Below are 16,443 nucleotides of genomic sequence, written 5' to 3' on the forward strand. Positions count from 1 at the left end.
GTTATAATACTACAGTAGGTTTGCATTATTAGGTATACCTTATATTTGCTATGGAGATAGAAAGGCTTGTAAAAATAAGGGAGTTGGGAAGAGAATCCAATTTTCAGAAGAAAATTAAAACTTTCTTTCTGGCAAAAATATTTGTTTCTCTTTGCTACTGGTGGAGTATTATTTCAACATTTAAAAACTATTAACATATGACTCAAGTATAGTTCCAACCTCAATTTAGAAAATACAGCTTATTGTTACCTCTGAGGCAGCCAATGAATGAAAGCAGGATCAACTGTTTCCATGACAACATCATCTTTAATTGCCAAAAGCAAGAGTAACTCTTGTCCAGTCTCTGATGAACAGAATGCTTTGTCTTCAGGTAAATTCTTTAATCTGTAAAATATATGTACAAAGAAGTTAGACTTAAGAAAAAAAGTTGCTTTAAAAAATACATTTTCTTTTTATCGTAAAACTGTATCATTCACAGCCACTCAAAATCCTAAAATGAAACAAATCTTGTGATACAAAAGAGAAGATGTATGAAATGTAGTTACTTTGAAAACAGTTTATGTGCGGCACCTGAGTGGCTCAGTCAGTTGAGGGTCCGACTCTTAATTTCAGCTCAGGTCATGATCTCAGGGTCGTGAGATAGAGCCCTTCACTGGGGTTCAGAGCTGAGCATGGAGCCCACTTGGCATTCTCTCTCTTCCTCTCCCCCTCCCCCTGCTTGCACTCTCTCTCTGTCTCTCTCAAAAAAAAAAATTAATTAAAAAAATAAAAACACTTTATGTAACTGATATGCAGATGGAAGCAGCTTCACAGAATTATAAATGTTCAACAATACTGAAGTATTAAATATTAACATATTAAATATTAAAACTTTTGCTAGATAATTAGAACAAATAACGTATTACCCTAAAATTCTAACTTTTCTCATTTTCTCTAATGATAACATTTTGATGAAACTACGAGTCAAATATGCAGATATCTTGAAGCACCATTTTCATTGTCTCTGAATCCCTAATAAGACATATAAATTATAAATAGCATTATCAATGCTCATATTAAGCCTATTTTTTTTCAGAGACAATTGCAGAAAGCCCCCAATTACATACGCTGCATAAAACAGATCAAAAAATGCTAATGGTGGAAATTGTTCAGTCTGAGAATCTCGCAAATGAAACAATTTTCTTCTTTCTTTCTTGAATTTTCATGAACTTCAGTGTGCTGATTGAGAGAAAATAATTACGTGGATACTTTGCCTTACTTTCAGTGGCCATTTGAAACTAGTTCAAGTGCATGGTCAATGATCAACTAGGCTAGATATACACACCTAAAATTGGAGAATCTTTTCTGGACTGCTGAAACTCAGCTGGTTCCGTACACGGGAACTGATGACTTTGACTATCATTCACATTAGCAGAAAAGGTGTAAAACTCTGATTCAGCAGCTGCTATGGATTGGGCTGTATTAGTTGTTGCTGAGCAAGAGAGATATCTCAGCTTTCATAAGACAGTGGTGGTTTATCAAGGGATCCTGATTTGTGATGTGATGTATTTGATCGCAATGAAGTGTGTCCAGATAACAATTTTGATAGTGAAAATATGACAACTTGCAAGTTATGTACTTAAAAGAATATATCAAATCAGTTATTCCTCTAGTAATGTTGTTCTTGTGCACTTGTAATCTAAAATATGTTCTTGGGTGAGAAGTAAGAGGTGGGATTGTAAGAAAAATACCAGGATTTGGGTATGACTTAATCCATAGGAATCTGAAACAGGTGGAAATACAATTGAGAACTACTGTTCTAAGAACTGCAAGTGAGTAACTTACACCATCAGGGGATCTATGACCATCTCTCACTAGCCCCAATACTACAAACTGCATATATCTTGGGTTCCCCTAATACAAATACTGCTAAATGAATTCAAATGCAAGTAGTCTGGGTGGTAAAGGACAAAAAGAGTCAGGGTATGGTGAAAGGAGACAGGGGGAAGAAGGAAGCCAATAAAGGGTAAGAAATAAAGCCACTAATCCCTGTGTTTGATGGGACCCTATTCTCACTGGGGAAAGTCTAGAGGTCCAGTCCAGGTAGAATGTATGCCTCAGAGTCATCCAAGACTTATTTGGAGTTGCCCAGAGTTATCCTTGCCAATGGGCAAGGGAGCTGGGGTATTTATACACCAACTCCCATTAGTCATCACTTGAAGGTGGTTTTCAGGGAGTATTAATAACCCAGCACTTCTAGCCTCTCACTGGGGAACAAAATAGCTCCAGAGGCCAAAAACATGCCTTCAGGTAAAGAAATGCATATGGTGACAACTGGAAGTGGTGTGTGCACTAGAGTGATGAAAAACTAGAGGGTATGTGTGGGGCAGATGTAGTGTCTATTACAACAGGCACATGAGCCTGAGAGTTTTTGAAGCTATCTTCAACAAAAGACTGAGGGCCAAAATCACTCAATGATTTAAGTACTCAAGTGAGGACACACATTCTACCACAATCGATTGTTACACTGCTCAAGCTGATCAAACGCTTTTGGATCAAGCCTTCCTTCTTTTATTCCTTCTCAATCAGTGACACATTTTATGTCCATATGTTTTCAATTACTAACTTGAATGATAACTGAAATGATTCTAGATTATATTTAACTTAAAACTTACATCCACAAATGCTATAATCTCCTTCTAATCACTCATGTAAGGAAAGTAGTCCAGAAATCATGAGAAGGATAACACAAACTATACAAACTCACACACATATACACATACACACGTGTGCATGCACACAAAGTAGAAAAGCAAGAAATTAAAAAAAAAAAACAAAACTCTCAAATAAAATACAATGGCAGTTAGTCATAGAAGGCACGGAAACATGAAATGCAATGATATTATACAGGATGTGTCAGATTCATAAAAAATTCGAGTGATTGCAAGATATATTAAAGTGTGGAGACAATGGCTAAGTTTTGAACAGAGGAAAGGCTTGAGGAGTATAACAGTGATTGAACTGGTATCTCCTCCTTTGAGGACTTAAAGCTAAGTTTATACACTAAATCGAAAAGTGGAAAGAATGTGGTGATAACAAATGTAAAAAGAACAAGTAGTTGGAATCTTCAAGAAAAAAGAAAAGACAAACTTTAGCAAAGCAACCTGTAGTACCATCATCGTAATCATTACTAAAAAGCATCCAAGGGCAACTGACTGGCTCAGTTGGTAGAGCATGGAACTCTTGATCTCATGGTCATGAGTTCAAGCCCCATGTTGGGCATAAAGCTTACTTTAAAAAATAATAAACAAACAAACAAACAAATGTATTAACTCTTTAAAAAAAAGCACATCCACATAAATATGAGAGGCATTGCTCTGTCATATAGAAAACAAAATGTATGGTCTCTGTTCTGACATTGCAATAAAGAAAATGTTATAAACACTTATAAATAGGATAAGGAGAAAATTACTAGATTGATACTCTCTGAAGTTAGGACATAGCTCATCTATCACTAGTTGCTCCAATGTTCCAAACATCCTGTATATGGTAGTAGGCTTTCAAGTTTCAAGTTTTAATGTTTCTTCTGAGCTTTAAGAACAATGAATAATTCAACTCAAGAGATTAAATCTTTGTACTGGACATCAAGTGAGTGAAAGCATTTCTATTAGAACAAAAAGATAAGTCACAGCTGGGGATCTAGCCATCATTTGAAAATCACTTCAGGAAAATGTGTATAAAGGCATTAAAAAGATGATAACTTAAAAAAATATTTTTGGGGCACCTGGGTGGCTCAGTCAGTTAAGTGTCTGCCTTCAGCTCAGGTCATAATTCCGGTGTCCTGGGATCGAGCCCTGGTCAGGCTCCCTGCTCAGCAGGGAATCTTGCTTTTCTCCCCCCTCCCAACCCCTGCCATTCATGCTCTCTCTGGTGCTCTCTCTCTCTCAAATAAATAAAATCTTTTAAAAATATGTTATCTTCCAGGGCACCTGGGTGGCTCAGTCGGTTGAATGTCCGACTGTTGATTTCAACTCAGGTCATGACATGGGTCATGGGATCGATCGAGCCCTGCTTCAGGCTCCAGGCTCACCAGGGAGTCTGTATGTCCCTTTCTCTCTGCTCCTCTCCCCACTTGCCCTCTCTCTCTGTGTCTCTCTAAAATAATAAATCTTTTAAAAAATGTTATCTCCCCAACAATGCATCCCCAAAGTAACATGCATATCACTTAAATTTTAGAAGTATAAATGCGTTCAAAGAGATTCTGAAGTCTTTTTGAAAACTCATTCATTCAATAAATATTTATTGAGCACCTAATAGGGGTTGGGATTTCCAGACTCAAGGAAGGTAGAGGTGGGAATGGGGTTGTCGGGTCACTGATGATTCCTATCCTCAGGAATTCCTGCCCACAAGCAGTGAAACATGATTAAAATCATTACTAAGTATTTATAAACTAGCCACTGTGAAAGGTATAATATAGGGGAAGAAGTTTCTATGAAAGGCTCAATGAGAACGGCCCTCATCAGGAATGTCAGGGAAAGCTCCTCTGAGGAAATAAAGTATAATGGAAGAAAAGAAGAGATTATATATAATCAGAGGTGTGTATGTGTCAAAGGGTAAGGGGAAAAAGAAATTTCCCAGGTATAGACAAATCCTTGTTATGGCTTTGAGTTGGTAAAGAGTCTAGTGAGTAGTCACTGTCTGGACCTTCTCGCGTCAACTACCACCTCATCTCCCAAAAACTGCCCCAGCATCCCACTCCAACACCCTGGATCCACCACCTAAAGGGTTAATCCCTGGCTCAGCAAGGGGCTTCCAGAATCCTGCTCTAGCCCAGATTGGTCAGTACCCATGCCCTACTGCTGGTTAAGTTATTCTGGCAGTAAGCTCTGGACATAAGGAATAGAATATGCAAAGGCCTTGGGGCTTAAGGGTTCATGGCTTGTTGCTAAAACAGAAAGAAAGCTAATGAAATGAAATGCAGGGGACCAGGTTGAGTGTGGTATGAAATGAGACTGCAGATGTATTATGTCTGGCTGTAGACCTCATATGCCTGGCTAAGAATATTCGTAACAAGATAAAGCCCTTTGAAAAGTCACTACAGTGCTAACCAGTAATTGCCATGATTGGATTTGCAATGAACATTCAGATCAGACATATAATCTGCATCAGACTTAAAAGGATGAAGAGAAAACATTCTGCAACACACCAGTTTCACTCTTACCTTCAAATTCATAGAAATCAGAGGCTAGACAATATTAGGCAAACTATCTGATTTAAGAGAAGAAAAACATATATTCTAATATTCTTATATATGCACACACACACACACACACAAACACAGAGAAACACAATGAATAAGGTTTGAACATAAAATAAAACCTCATTTAGGAACATTATTTCTAAAAATTATGTTGCTGGTTTTTAATGAGTGCTGAAGTAGGGTATTCCTTTATAAATAATGAAGGTAATTAATACAATCACAACCTGACTTCGCAGCATTGCCAAGTATTGTCACAGAGAGAAGGGACACATAAAAGCTTGTCCCACTTCTGAAATCACCAAGCTAAAATAAATACAAAGGAAGCTACTGAGGCAAGACAAATACAAATCAAAATGTCATCTGCCACATTAAAATATTCTCCTAGTCATAAGAATGTTTTAAATCAAAGAAAAAGTAGATACCCTTTAGAATTTTCTCTGCTAATAGACATCTGCATCTGGGGGCTACCGTTTAATATATTCACAACATGTCTCTCATGGCAATCTTTAAATAGCCCCCAAATTTAGTACATATGACAACTGTACTATCTATTCTTAATGTCAGCTGAGCTAAAAAAAATGCTAGACCTTGGACTCAAAACCAAAAATGCTCTAAACAGTTATTCCTGGTTGCTCTAAAAGAAGAGGCCATTGTGACTTTTGTCACATACTTCACAAAATCACTACTAAGATTGTGGATCATGAAATATTGATATATATTTATAATATTAAAAGTATATGGGCAACTTTGAATGTAGTCTTGGCAAATGCTCATTGTTAAGTTTCTTTATGGGTTAGAAAGTTTAGGCATGAGAATGATCTGGCTCCTTTTGTATCACGGTAATAGGCACCTAATGAGCATTCTCTTTTTCAATGAGACAAACCCTACAGAAATTCTGTCTAGAAGGATTGTGTAACACATCTCTCACATCCACAAAAAGACAACTCTGACTCTGACATCTGAGAAACAAATTCCATTTGTTGAATATATATTGTTCCCAACCCCAACCAAAATCCTCCCCCAAAACAACACTTGAGCAGATCAGAGACTTGTAGTATAGTAAAACATTCAATTATTAACGTATAAAAGTTTGATGCCTACAGGTTTTGTATTATGAGTCTTCTAGTACTTGTATCAACTCACTATCATGGAATGCAACAACCATACCACAGCAGTCAACTAATAAATAAGTTTAAGGGCTTGATGAGACTGCACATCCTGCCAGATCAAAAATCAGGCATCATCTACCTTCCTTGTTTTCATTCACAATCATCATCATTCATTCATAATCTGCACATCTTCCTGAAATGTAGGTGATCTACTCTGCATACCAAACCTCTTCCCTGCTGGAATGGAACTGGCAGGGAATGAAATTTACGTGAACATTGGACTTCCAAGTCCAAGATTCTTGACAACTTCATACCCATCCTCCCTGCAGTTCACCAATGTTCAGCAGTAAGGAGAGGGGAGCTTATAATGTGCCCAGTCTGATGATATCTTCACAGTTCTGTGTTTACAATAGTGCAATCAGCAAATACAGCAAATGCCAGCTGGAAGGCATCTTGTGCTCCCGAGGACCCCTACAGCACCTGATCTTACTTCCTTCATGCTCAACATTTTCAACATCCTCCATGACAGTTACTTTGACTATGGCTTCCCTCTTCAACTAGACTAAGATCTGCAAAACAAAAAACAAAACAAAACAACAGTGATTTATAACCTGTTGTAGGTTAAGGCCCCTTCCAAGAATCAGTCAAACCTATGGATTCACCTACCTCCCTTCCTGAATACACACAGACTGATATAACTTTTGTACACAATTGCTTTACTACACTGAAAAATAATTTATTTCACAATGATATGATATATATATATGCATGTGTACAAATGTGCATGTGAATGTATATGCATTTAGAGATTAATTTCTCGTTTCTTTGTCCACACAGAGATTAATAGAGACTATCAAAATAGAATTAAATATAAATTATACAGAGAAAAAATATCTTAAAAAATATTCTGAGAAGGCTATTGGTGAAGGCTTGACAAAGAAGCTGAAAGTATGAAGCTGTTTTTGGTACGGTGAGGCATGTCATCTCTGACATCCAGTTAGTTTTTTCTTTTGGTCTTTTAGCAATCAGTGTACACAGGCAGAAACAAAACCAGAGTCATGCTGTGCATACATTGAGTCAATGAGTTGTCTACATAAAAATGTTGCCAGAACACCCTGAGCTGCCTTGTGTTGATTTCGGAGCCTCTTTACTTTGTCCCCAACTCAAACATATCTTCCCTAGCAACTCAAAGAGATCTCCCTGTCCTCAATTCAAAGAGATTTGCACTGATGTTATGTCAGGAAAAATTACATATCCATTTTTCAATTGGTTCCACTGGCTTCAGCCAAATGCACACTGAAGGGAAAAGACACAGCCACCAAAACATGCCAACCCATGTCCTGCTTCAAAATATTAGACAAAATGTCAACCCTTCTTAGGTATACTCCAGAGAGGGCTTAACTTCAATCTTCTTGCTTTATGTTAAGCCTCAGGTGAACATGGCCATTTCCAGGGCATGCTGTTTTACAAACATCTTTCCAACAATGAATGGGTGACTACTTGGCATGCAACGATGACCCTTGTAGTATGTTCAGGACAATAATTTTGTTTTGGAACAAGTCCAGGTTTCAAAAAAAATTGCAGGATTTTCTAATGCAACCTTCATCCCTGAAAAAGATAGACTCTGGCTAATGGTTTTCTAATACAGGCAGACCTAATATGCTCTTTTGGGATTGTTTTTTTTTAAATTTCATACATCTGTTGAAAGGAACCTTACCAGGGCACCTGGGTGGCTCAGTCGGTTGAGCATCTGGCTCTTGATTTTGTTTCAGGTCATGATCTTGGGGTTAGGGGGTCAAGCCCCACATTGGGCGGCTCGCTCAGTACGGCATCTGCCTGGGATTCTCTCCCTCCCTCTGCTTCGCCTCCCACCCCAGCTGATACACATGCTCTCTCTCACTAAAAAAGAAAAAAAGGGAAGGGGAACCTGGTGGCTCAATCAGTTAAATGTATGCCTTTGGCTCAGGTCATGGTCCTGGGGTCCTGGGATCGAGTCCTGCATCAAGTTTCCTGCTCTGCGAGGAGCCTGCTCCTCCCTCTCCCCACCCCATACTGGTGCTATCTCTCGCTCTCTCTCAAATAAATAGATAAAATCTTTAAAGAAAAAAGAAAAGAAAAGAAAGGAAAAGAAGAGAAGAGAAGAGAAAAAAGAAAAGAAAAGAAAAGAAAAGGTCTTTGTCCTAATTAAGGGACTTAGACTTTGGGGTCTCACCACATTTAATGATAATAGGAAAACTAAACAATAAGCAAATTCTATGACATATTTTTATCCTTGACATTTTCCAAATTAAACAGGAACAGAATGAAAGACAAATTTCCATAATTATAAATGCTGCATGAGTTTTCTTTCCTTCTTATCAAATGGGAAATTATGGCAGACCTCATGACATGGTGATGAGGAGCAATGTACCTTTCCTAAGTCTGCATAACAACATTCCTTGCCATCATATGTTTATTTAGAATTTTAAAATAGCCTAATAACAATATGATGGAAATGTTTTTCTACAAAGACAATTTCTAAAATTTAGGAAAGGAAAATGAATAGTAACATAATAACCACTGCCTTTTATTAAGTGTTATTTGTCAGGTACTGCTTCATACATTAACCCATTTCATCCTCACAATAATCCATGAGCATTCATTCTATTATCACCCCCGTTCTTCAGATAAAGAGAGACACAGACCGGTCAAGACATTTACCTCCCCAAAAATGATGACAGATGCTGTGTGTTTTCTATACATATTTTTTCACATAATAGGTGTGAAATGGAATGCTTAGGCAATAGGACCATTAGGGAACCATAAAGTATAATATGACTTTTTACATATTTTTAAAACTCTGTATTAATATAATAGGCAATTGAAGCCAGTTCTTTTAAGTGATAATGCATTAAATTTCATTAAATTTTTAAGAAATTAAATTTCTTCTATCAAGGGAAAGGACAGGGCTATTTAAATAAACAACTCTTCTGCTTGATTTCAAGCATATGCACTGTGATAACACACCGTCCCTGTTGCAAGTATGAATTAAGAAGAATTCAGCAACTCTATTTAGGATTAAATCAGGATATCTCCAAGACACACTAAGTCACAAACATAAGGTGCAAAACAGTGTGTGAAAAGTAGGATACTTTTTGTATGGGGACAAAAAGCATATATCCATATACATTTGTAAGCATGGAGAATAGTTTGAAAGGGTATGTGAGAACTGAAGACAGCAGTTCTTTCTGGGGAGGAAACTGTACACTTGGGAACAGGGACTAGAGGAATAAAATACTTTTACATTACTGTACATTATTACATATCTTAAATTTTCTTCAATGTACATATATTGATTTCTTTATACAAAATATATAAATATAAAACATTAACAAACAATTTTAAAAGAAAAAAATTTACTTCATTTCCATCATGGTAATAGGTCAAAAACGTGTACATAATTTTACTGTCAGAGTCAAGTAGCAAAAGGAAAAAGGGGGTTGAAAAGTACTAGAAAGAATGTTTTGGCATTCAACAGGACCTCCAGGTCTATACACCCAGCAAGGCCATTCCATTCCTTCCCTCAAAATTTTGGATGAAGGAGAACATTCACTGAGTGCCTACCGCATGTCAGGGACAGAAACAGAGAAGATATTTTAAAATATCATCTTTGCTCTCAAGAAGCATGCTGATCCAGAAACATTCTAATAAGAGAGTCTGGACTGGAGAAGAGGAGTCTGCAGCGGGATGTTAATGTGAAGTTCCTTCGGTCACCCAGACACATTCCAAACGAAAGGGAGGTTCCAGAACAGAGCGGGGAACAACTTTTCAAAGGAGATACCGCAAAACCATTTGTCTGGCTCTGAGACCCCTGTTCACACGAGAGGTTTCAGGAGACGAAGTGAAGGATTTGAAAAAAAGTTTCTTTAAAGAGAATTCTGGTAAATTCCACCCCCTTGGTGGCAGGAAGGATACTTCTTTTCACCTATGCTTTAAGGACTCCAGAGAGAGCTGCATTCTGGGGGATGCAGTAGTCTAGGACCACATTAAAGAATAAGAGCAGGCTGAAGCACAACAGAAGATGGCAATGTGGGAAGGAAATGGATCTTAAGAGATGATAGGGGCAGAGCGCATGGCTTTTCCTGGGAGCCAGACAGACAATGGGGGTACATGGGGGAAAGAAAGATCCATACGTCCCAAGCAGAAGAAGCACCTGAGTGGGAGGAGGAGACCTGCCAGAGGGAAGCCAAGGTACCTCTGGACTTCTGGCGACTGAGGGAGTACGAGGTGACAAGTTAGGGGTGGGAGTGTATCACCACAATCAGAGACCTGAGGGAGGAACATATCCAAAGCTTGGGGATCTCTAAAGAACCCACCAATGAAAGAAAATAGCAGTTCTACATTCCTGGGGAGTGTAAAGTGCCATGATCTTAAATCACTCTAATGAAATCCATCAAGTACCACTGGCTGGCCTCTATCTTCTCTTCCCTTGTAAAACACTAAGCCAAATCGGAATTACCAAATAAGGGGCGGGGGGGGAGGACCTGCCAGGTAAGAAGGGAAGCCAAAGAATGCTTTCTCTGACTGCTGACTTGCCCTTCTCTCCCCTCCTCCCCTCTCTCTTCTGCTTCCCTCAGCAGCTGAGCACTGGAGGGAGATTAGTTTTGTCTCCAAATCAAGTTCTAAGTTTTACTATTACACAGGACTGGGCACTTAAATTCTTCGGTCAAAATTACATCTGATATCTAAGCATCATCAAAAGTACAGTGCATAGCGCTACTTGGATTTTCACCCAGGAGCAGGAGAGGACTCCACAGAAAGAATCTAAGGGGACAACGAGGGACAACAAAGCCGCCTTATGGTCACAGCTCGTGAGTTGCACCTTTTCAATGCATAGTTACAGATAAGAAGTACGACCAATGGTTAGGAAATGAGGACACTTCACAGAACATCCTAGAACAGGTGGCATCTGAGGTAATTCTTAAATTAAAAAGGGCTTACCTAGGAGACAGGGAAGAAGAGAGCTATGGGAGAACATAATAACATCAGCAAAACCCAGCACAGTAAGTGATTCATGGGAGCAAATGAAATGACTCAGGGGACATCCAGAAAGCACTGGGCTGAGAGAAAGATGGAGAAGCCCAATGTTTAAGATGTGAGCAGAGGAAGATGAACTCCCTGAAGACAGAAAAGGACTGTAAGAGGCACAGGGCAGCCCATCGATGGACTGCTTTATAAAGGCAAAGAGTGCATGCAGAGTGCATAGTTTTGCAAGGCAGTGATGGAGAACATCTTAAAACACCGATTGCCGGGGGCTGGGAGTGTGACTACATGGGGACTGTACATGGGCGGAAGGGTTCTTTCTACTGTGATGGAAGTATTCTAAAATTAGGTTATGGCAATGGCTGTGCAACTCTGTAAACTTAACTAAAATTCACTGAATCGTACATTTACATGAGTGAATTTTATGGTATGTTAATTTTACCTCACTAAAGCTATTTTTAAAAAATACACAAATAGGGAGAGAAAGAATGAGAACAAGAAAGAACCAGACAGAGAGAGAGAGACAGAGACTGGGAATGAAGACCTTCAACATGCCTTTGGCGATGTCCTCGGGCCAGGTTCAGTATAGTCCTTGCGAAGCTTCAGCCACATTGTGGAGGGCAGAAATGTAACCAGAGGGGGCGCCTGGGTGGCTCAGTTGGTTAAGTGACTGCCTTCGGCTCAGGTCATGAACCTGGAGTCCCAGGATCGAGTCCCGCATCGGGCTCCCTGCTCAGCAGGGAGTCTGCTTCACCTTCTGACCCTATTCCCTCTCGTGCTCTCTATCTCTTATTCTCTCTCTCTCAAATAAATAAAGTCTTAAAAAAAAAAAAGAAATGTAACTAGAGGGCAAGGAAGTGGCGACAGCAAGAATCAGCTACACTTTTAATAATTTAGAATGAGAAAGACGGGATAGTGGTTGGAGATGGGCGGAGGGTCGATGGAGAGTCAATGAAAGCTATTTTTAAGCTGGAAAATTCTTGAGCATATTTATAAACTGAGGGGAAGAACTGAAAATATAGAAAGGAAAGGGTGTGTTTTTCTAGAGGAGAGAATCTTTTTTTTTTGTCAAATGCCTTTTTTTATTATTATGTTATGTTAATCACCATACATTACATCATTAGTTTTTGATGTAGTGTTCCATGATTCATTGTTTGCGGGTAACACCCAGTGCTCCACGCAGAACGTGCCCTCTTTAATACCCATCACCAGGCTCACCCATCCCCCGACCCCCCTCCCCTCTAGAACCTTCAGTTTGTTTCTCAGAGGAGAGAATCTTCCTGGAGTTTACTTGCATGGTATTGATTCTGCCTCAGCCAAAATCACATGAGTAAGATTGAAGGTATACGTTGAAGGGGAAAGAGAAGTGATTCACCACTATTCAGTAGCTAAAAGAGAAAAGATGGACTCTGGGACGGAGATGTCTCGTTTTGGACTATCCCAGGCTGGACTCTGTATCAGTGTCACCAACGCATCAGAGGAATGTCGGTGCCTAGCCAGGGACCAAGTGCTCACCATGTCCTTTCTGCCTACGGTTGTACTGTTTCTTTCATAGGTAAATTAGTATAGAAACCATGGTTTGATCTTATGGAGTCGCTCCATTTTAAGGAGTTCTAAAAACCAACTGCACCATACCACACTTCCTTCTTTTACATCACAAACTACTCAGGCAGCAATTCGAGTATGCATTCTACGTAAACATTCTCAAAGCACACCAACATTTACGATCACTAGTAACTAAATATGATACTGATACAGCACTTTGGAGAATCCCTTTATCTCCAAGAATTCCAAACCATCATGTTGGCACAATGGGTTCTAGGGAGATAGGAATGGCAAACACTAAGTACTTAATGTTTGCCAGGCAAGGTTCTAAGAGCTTTATAAATGTCAACACTTGTACTATAACCATCCCCATTTTACAGATGAGGTTACTAAGATAGATAAAGGTTAATTAACATGTCCAGTTTCACATAAATGACCCTAAGTCTGGCATTTCTAAATTAATCCCTAGTTGTTGTTATGCTGCCTAATCTGCAATTGGTTGACCCTAATACATGGGCAGAATGTGGTTCTTGGAAGCTTCAGATCTCTGATCCAAGGTTAGCGAGGCATACATACCAGGTGAGGTGATGTATTCATGCTCTAGGGCAGTGGTTCTCAACTGGGGGTGATTATGCCCATCAAGGGACATTGGCCGATGTCTGAGGAGGTTTTTGGTTGTCACAACTGGGGATGGGGTGGCTATAGGAAAACTACTGGCATCTAGAGGGCAGGGGCCAAGGGAGTCACTAAACATTCTACAATTCACAGGGCAGTCCCCCACAACAAAGAATTATCCACCCATGAATATCGACTATGTCAACATGAGAAACCCAACTCTAGAGCAGTTTGGCATCAGAAGATCCCCAAACCAGCTTCTGTCAGCCTGGCTACTTACTGTTCACATCTTTACAGAAGAAAGGCCACACTTCAACCTTCATGTATCCTGCTCTCAGACAACCAGGAGCCTTGGTAGAAAACAAAACAGAAGACCATGGTGGCCCTACTTTGTAAAAATAATTTTTATTATGAAAAATTCTAATCACATACAAAGTAAACAAAATAGGATAATAAATTCCCATATATTCATGATTCAACTTCAGCAAATATCAGACTCTGACATTGTTGTTCTGTCTGCAGCTCCACTCACCCCCACCTCCCATTTGATTATTGTTTAGTTACTTTAGGTATAATTGGCATACATTAGAACAGCTATACAATTTTTAATACAGAATTCTGAATAATTCTTTTTATTGTAAAACAAAGCAAAGATCTTTCCATTGGAAGGTAAAATATGAATACAAAGACAAATGTATGGCTCCATGAATCATTATGAGGAAAATCTTTCTATTGTGGCCTCATTTTAACAAGTATCTCTTCTCACATGCTCTATCAGGAATGGCTTCCCTGATATCTAGGTTCTAAGTCAGTGTTTCCCAAACATCAGGTTATGTTTCATTTGGAGGACTATGCACTGATTTTTTGTTTGTTTGTCTTTGGGGACAAATGAAATAAGAGAAAATAATGATCAATATGTACTGAATTTAATAAGGGTTAGTACTGCTTTGTACAAGGATACTATGGAAATACAATGTCTTAAACAGTGAGGCCTGAAATAACTATTTTTTTTTTTTTTTACTATGAATGGTGGTTAAGAATAGTTTAAAATCATGACTGGCAGAAGAAACTGTGGTTAAATATGGAATATGTATGTATATTCTATGTATGTGTATATAAATATATGGCATAAACATATATGTATGTGTGTGTACACACACACACACACAAACACACACACACACACACACACACACACACACACACACGGTTATATAACTCAAGGCAAGTTACTTGTTATTTAAACCTCTTTTGCTCTCTTGGGGCACCTGGGTGGCTCAGTCGTTAAGCGTCTGCCTTCGGCTCAGGTCATGATCCCAGAGTCCTGGGATCGAGCCCAGCATCGGGCTCCCTGCTCAGTGGGAAGCCTGCTTCTCCCTCTCCCACTCCCCCCTGCTTGTGTTCCCTCTCTCGCTGTGTCTCTCTCTGTCAAATAATAAATAAAATGTTAAAAAAAAAAAACACCTCTTTTGCTCTCAAATTCTGCATTTGTAAAATAAGGGCGGTAAAGATGTACATAATTGGCTTATTGTAAGGATTAAATAAGATTGTGATTATTTGCTGAGTCAACTGCTTGGTATTCAAGACTCAATAGTTACTGCTATTATTTTAAAGAAATTAAACATAATTGACACCTTGACTAGAGAGAAATCAAAGACTTTAAGGATTAACTCAAACATAGGTCTCTAACTCATTTTAAGGAGACATTAACTGCTTATCTTTTAAAAAAATACTTGTCCTGCTTAACTGTGTTTTTTAAAGTTGCTTTATCACAATGAAAGGAGTGATTTTGACACCTTTTAGAAATGCTAATCGTGGCTATGAATAGTTATCTGCTTAGAATTCATACCTATTAGGGCTGTATCTAGGTGTATAAAACATCCACTCTATCAACACAGACGTGTAAATCTAAATTGAGGCAAACTGTGATAGCAGCTTGAATTTATACCCACAGAAATTTTAGCTGAGGAGACGGAGAGAGGAAAAGTACCCTGGGCTCCCTCCCCCACCACAAGCCTCTATTTGTTTTCATACAAATAAATAATGGTTCTGATGAAGCCCATACACAATGGTGGTAGGGGGTGGAAGGATCCCCCAACTGACTGCCCATATGGAATAATCTGGGATGTACATAAGGGCAGGTGGAGCCTAAGCACAGGAGTGTGTGTGTCCACGTACCCCAGCCTTGGGGGCTGTCCACATGGTACAATGTGAGCCCAGGGCTGCCAGACACTCTGATTTTTTGGAAGATGCTGGACCTATGGAGTTTTATAGATCTCCCTGTTTTCAAACATTTCAAACTCATTAAAAACACAACTTCAAAACATTTGGGTTGACCAAACAAAATATGTCTGCCATTTAGATGCAATCCATCTTGAAATGTCTAACCAAAATGCACTTTCCTCCTTAAAAATTTTGAAAAGCATAATTGATCACTCTCTTGCTCCTGAAGAAATACACAACACTCTATATTAGAAACGCTTCAATATTTTTTCTAATCAGAAATACAATTTCCTTATTATACACTAGAAACTAATATAACATTGTATATTAACTGGAATTAAAATAAAAACTTAAAAAAATAAAAAATACAATTTTTCTTGAAAAAATTTTGTTTTTGGGGAACCTGGCTCAGTCGACAGCTTAGGTCACAATTTCATGGTTGTGAGACTGAGCGCTGTGTCGGGCTCCACAAAGAACATGGAACCTGCTTAAGATTCTCTCTCTCCTCTCCTCCCCGCACTGCTCACCTGTGTGTGGGCTCTCTCTCGCTCTCTCATTCTCTCTCTCTCAAAAAAACAAAACAAAAACAAAAACTTGTTTTATCTTTTCATTGGGGGACGTGTGGCAATGAAGGGGACGATGCATCTTCCCCATGTGTCAAGGGAGAAAATGTCCATTATGCAGAAAGTA

At 38.9% G+C, this 16,443-nt stretch overlaps 1 protein-coding gene across 4 annotated transcripts in view; it reads right to left on the reverse strand.

Moving 5' to 3' along the window:
• The window catches only part of CNTN3 (contactin 3), a 333,748-nt gene that overhangs the window by 251,168 nt on the left and 66,137 nt on the right, over positions 1-16,443 (reverse strand). For all 4 annotated transcript variants that reach the window (XM_027585016.1, XM_027585017.2, XM_027585018.2 and 1 more), the window contains exon 2: positions 250-384. In XM_027585016.1, the coding sequence (XP_027440817.1) occupies positions 250-304 (55 nt within the window). In that variant the 5' untranslated portion in view covers positions 305-384. The remainder of the gene's footprint in view (positions 1-249; positions 385-16,443) is intronic.

Source organism: Zalophus californianus, chromosome 1 (genome assembly GCF_009762305.2).
Source record: "Zalophus californianus isolate mZalCal1 chromosome 1, mZalCal1.pri.v2, whole genome shotgun sequence".
In the NCBI taxonomy this organism is placed as follows: domain Eukaryota; kingdom Metazoa; phylum Chordata; class Mammalia; order Carnivora; family Otariidae; genus Zalophus; species Zalophus californianus.